The 4,384-nt window shown below is 43.0% G+C and overlaps 1 protein-coding gene across 2 annotated transcripts in view; it reads right to left on the bottom strand.

Moving 5' to 3' along the window:
• Positions 1 to 679: 679 nt before the first annotated feature.
• The window catches only part of LOC103739629 (shieldin complex subunit 1), a 5,708-nt gene continuing 2,003 nt past the window's right edge, over positions 680 to 4,384 (bottom strand). The window contains exon 2 of one of the 2 annotated variants that reach the window (XM_017799864.2): positions 680 to 1,428. In XM_017799864.2, the coding sequence (XP_017655353.1) occupies positions 987 to 1,424 (438 nt within the window). In that variant the 5' untranslated portion in view covers positions 1,425 to 1,428 and the 3' untranslated portion in view covers positions 680 to 986. The remainder of the gene's footprint in view (positions 1,429 to 4,384) is intronic. The other variant, XM_008840038.3, reaches the window with a different exon arrangement.

Genomic DNA, 4,384 nt, shown 5'->3' with positions numbered 1-4,384 from the left:
ACAACAGTCTGAGCACCCAAATATTGCAAACACGTGAAAAGCACTTCATGTTGCTCTCTGAGGTAAACCTAGTCCTGTGAGGCAAGCATCCTGACTGGCATTTTGTAAATGATTCTGGAGCCCAGAAATGATTTCAATATCTTTGAGTCACACAACCCAACAGGTGTCACATTTAAACTTTGAATCCAGGTCTGTGACCTATAGACTAGATAATTAATGGGACAGAAATGGGCATTCCAGCTAGAGATGATTGCTACTGCATCAGGAAATTAGCATTGGCCTTAAATTATCAGCTTTTGCAATTCAATCAGGAAAACTTTTATAAAAGTTCTAACTTAAGTGGGCTGTGGTGGCCCACGCCTTTAATCCCAGCACTTGGGAGGCAGAGGCAAGCGGATCTCTGTGAGTTCAAGGCCAGCCTGGTCTACATAGTGAGTTCAAGGACAGCTGGGGCTACAGGGAGACCCTGTCTCAAAAAAAAAACCAGAAAAAAAAGTTCTAACTTAAATCCAGAGTCCAGGAGCTGTCAAGATGGCTCAGTGGGTAAGGGTGCTTGCCTCTGAGTCCCAAGGCCTGAGTTTGACCCACAGGACCCACATGGTGACAGAAAAGAACTGATTCATACAAGTTGTCCTCCGACTTCCACCTGTATATCACAGCATGCACACACCCACACACATGCATGTACACACAAATCAGTAAATGTAATAAAAAATTTTAATGTCCAGAGCACTTCCTAAAAGGAACACCAAGATCTCTATTTTACTACCCATAACACATAACAGGCCCACATTGCTGTTTTCTGCAGTCTGAAAAAAAACAAATCCCAGTTCTCCACTCCTTGTTGAACCAAGTGTTCTCCTGCCTCTGAATGCATTTGGATAGAGATCAGAAAGGGCCCCAAGAAGGAATAACACAAACCTGCCCTCTTTTCTCATCCTCTTTGTCTAGACTCATGGTGTTGACATAATATGTCTATGTTTAGATCACCCCAAATTTCTAGCTCCTTGAAGGAAGGACTTAAGACAATCACCTTGTATCCCCAAAGTGCCTGGAGCCAACCAAACCACTCCCGCTGTTATGCCAGGAGCCTTCTTTGAAGTCCCTCTGTATGGCTTTGCTGGGTTAAGGTGTTTGTCTACATAAGGTAATAAATAACTCATTCCTTTCTGATGGAGAAACAACCAACCACTTGGTGGTGGTGTTTTCCTAAAGTGAGTTTGATTTAAACTCAACTTATTACCTGGATCCACATCAGACGAGCAAAATAAAGAATGGGGCTCCACAGAACTCCGAGCTTCGCTTTGGGCCTCCTGGCTGGGTCTCTGCAGTGCGTTGTAACCACTTCTGTAGCATGCTGTCGGTAAATCCAAAGAACAGCTCTCTGTTGACTGGCTGCCCAGAGTGGCTCCCTGGGCTTCCATAGGCCTGCCAGGTAAAAGTAAAAGAATTCAGTACCATAGGCACCCTGCTTTGGAGCTGGCCTGCAAGCCCTAAAGGTCAGAGAGAAAAAAACACAGTACTCTGCCTTCCCCATATTCATGGTTTTTCTTTTCTTCCGTTTGACCCAGTGCTTGTTTACCATGTTCCCTTAACCATGAGACGAGAGAAACCATTAACCATTAATAATCTGGGCTAGAAGCTGGACATGATGGTGCACACCTATAATTTCAACACACAAGGCTAAGGCAGGAGGCAGGAGAATTGTAAATTTGAGGCCAACCTGGGCTAAACAGTTTAGCAAGACTGTCTCAAAAGAAAAAAACCAAGCAAACACTAGCAACAACACACCATATTCCATGCAATTATAATTTCAGCTGGAAAAATAGGCTGCGTGTTAGGAAATCAGGAAGGTCCAATTGCAGCACTCTTCTCTCATGAGACACTAGAGAGACACCTCAGCAGCTGCGAGGATGTTTGCGGGTTTCATTTAGCTTGGTGTTTCTGGGCTTTTTGTTGTTCTTTCTTTTTGAATGGGATTTCACACTGTAGCCCAGGCTGCCCTGGAAGCAATCTTCCTGCCTCAGCTTCTAAATTATTGAAATTACAAGTTTGAGCCACAACATCCAGCAAAATATTTGTTGAAAAGTGAAAATACTAATAATATGGCAAAAGTAAGAGAGTCTTAAGCGATGGTAGAGTTTGATCCAGATTTTATAAAATGAAATACTGGACATATATATGAAATATATACAGCTAGGAGCAGAGTCTGGAAGGGTACATTCTGGATTAATGAGTATCTGGGTGATAAGGTGACCGGTGAATCCCAAGGTTCAGGGACCATCTCAGAAGAGGGGGTGGAGAGATTATAGGAGCCAGAGTTCAAGAGGACTGGAATGAAACAGTGTCTTCTGTACATGACAGGACCTCTGCATTCTTGAACTCAGAGCAGCTGTGGCTGCCTGCACAAGACCTGCACGAGATCAAGTCAGTCAACCTTCCAGGCATGGATTCAGAAGGGGTTAATGAGCCCCTACCCCTAACTGAGGAGCTATAGCCAGTTGATGGTTTATGAAGGCTAAAGGAAGAAGAATCAGTTTTCTTTAAGGGTTTGGATCCTGGTAGGTAGCCCACACTCCAATGGATGGTGAATGATCCCACACCCAGAAGTATATGGGCAGCACAAGTTGTAACTGACAGATTACAGCAACAACAACGGAAGAGGACACCACCCTGATCAGGCAGACAGCAAGTACATAACCAACACTGAAGCCTGGCGAGGTCCTTCCTGTGTGAGGACACCCAGTCACATGTTGTGGACACTTGCTTAGGCAGAGGGTGAGCCAAGGTACCAGCTAATCACTCCCAAAAGGAGTGGAATGATAAAGTTCCCAAAGAAGCAAGAACATCCTGTCTCTACACACGCTGTATCGGCTAAGCAAGCCTGGAACTTCAGCAAACACCTGCGCAGCAGCCACCTTCGGCATCCCCTTCCATTATGTATCCGTGCACAGGAGGCTTGTGGAAGGGAATAAACAGGTCACTGAATGAGATCAGCATATCTGGCCTGCCTTCAAAGGTGCCTTAAAGAATGATCAGCCTGAGTGTTATTGATGAAAGGAATCCTGCTTGATAACAAACAGCATGCTGATGAGGTATCTTTGCAAATCACTTATATTAAATGCCAAAAATTCTAAGCAGGGCTCTGAGCCCGAATAAAAGGCCTGCTTGAAAGGCAGAATCCTTCATATTATAAAATAAGTATCTGTGCATCTCCTTCCCCTAGGTACACTGAGACATAGTGAATTTGTACAGGGGATAGCAAGCAAGAAGACAGATTAAAAGGGGGGCTTGAACCCAGGTCCTCATGCATGCTAGCCACGTGCTACCACTGAATTACATTTCTAGTTTGGTAGGTTGAACTTATATGGTTTCTGTTCTGGAAAGAAAAGAAAGAACAACAAAAGACATCACAAAAAAGCTAGAGACCAATATTATGAACACAGACACAAAATCCTCTCGAGTATTTTGTAGAAGAACGAGTAAATTAAATCTAGCATCATAAAAAAGGATCCAGGGTCTGAAGGTGTAGCTCAGTTGTCCTCAGGAGGCTTTGTGAACAACCCTTATACACACATCCCTGCCCCGGAAAAAAAAGAGAAAACGATTATATTCCAGGACTAGGTGGAACAAATCCCCAAAATACAAAGGGTTTTGTTTGTTTTGCTTTGCTTTGTTTGGGGGGAGGGTTGTTTTGTTTTGGGGTGTGTGTGTGTGTGTGTGTGTGTGTGTGTGTGTGTGTGTTGTTTTGGTTTGGGTTTTTTTTGGTCTTTGTGAGACAGGGTCTCCCTGTAGCCCAGCTGGCCTGGTACTCACTATGTAGACCAGGCTGGAATTGAACTCCCAGAGATCTTGGCCTGCCTCCCAAGTGCTGGGATTAAAGGCATGTGCCACTATGCCAGGCTTTCAAATTTTTTTAATTTAAAAAATATTTTATTTATTCATTATTTTAATTCTGAGATAGATTCTAACGTATCCCAGGCTGACTTTGAACTTGTTATGTAGCTGAAGATGACCTTTCACTTCTTTTTTTAAAATTTGTTAATTTATTTTAATTTTATGTGTATGAGTGTTTTGCCTGCATGTATGTAAGTATACCCATATATACTACAAGAGCAGCCAGTGCTGTAAAATCTTTATTAACAGGAAACAGGGACTGGGGACCCAGCTCAGTGGTAAAATGCTTGCATAGCATGCATAAGGTCCTGGGTGTAATCCACAGGAACAAAAACAAACAAAAAAACCAGAAGACATGATCTTAAATAGAAAAGCATAAGGATAACACACACACACACACACACACACACACACACACACACACACAGTAGTAGAAATAATAAACAACTTAAAGTTGTAACATTCAAGATCAACACCAAAAAACCAG

The sequence above is a fragment of the Nannospalax galili genome, unplaced genomic scaffold (genome assembly GCF_000622305.1).
Source record: "Nannospalax galili isolate Female #2095 unplaced genomic scaffold, S.galili_v1.0 scaffold3841, whole genome shotgun sequence".
In the NCBI taxonomy this organism is placed as follows: domain Eukaryota; kingdom Metazoa; phylum Chordata; class Mammalia; order Rodentia; family Spalacidae; genus Nannospalax; species Nannospalax galili.
Note: the sequence above shows the minus strand (reverse complement) of the source record. Positions and strands in the feature narration are given on the sequence as shown.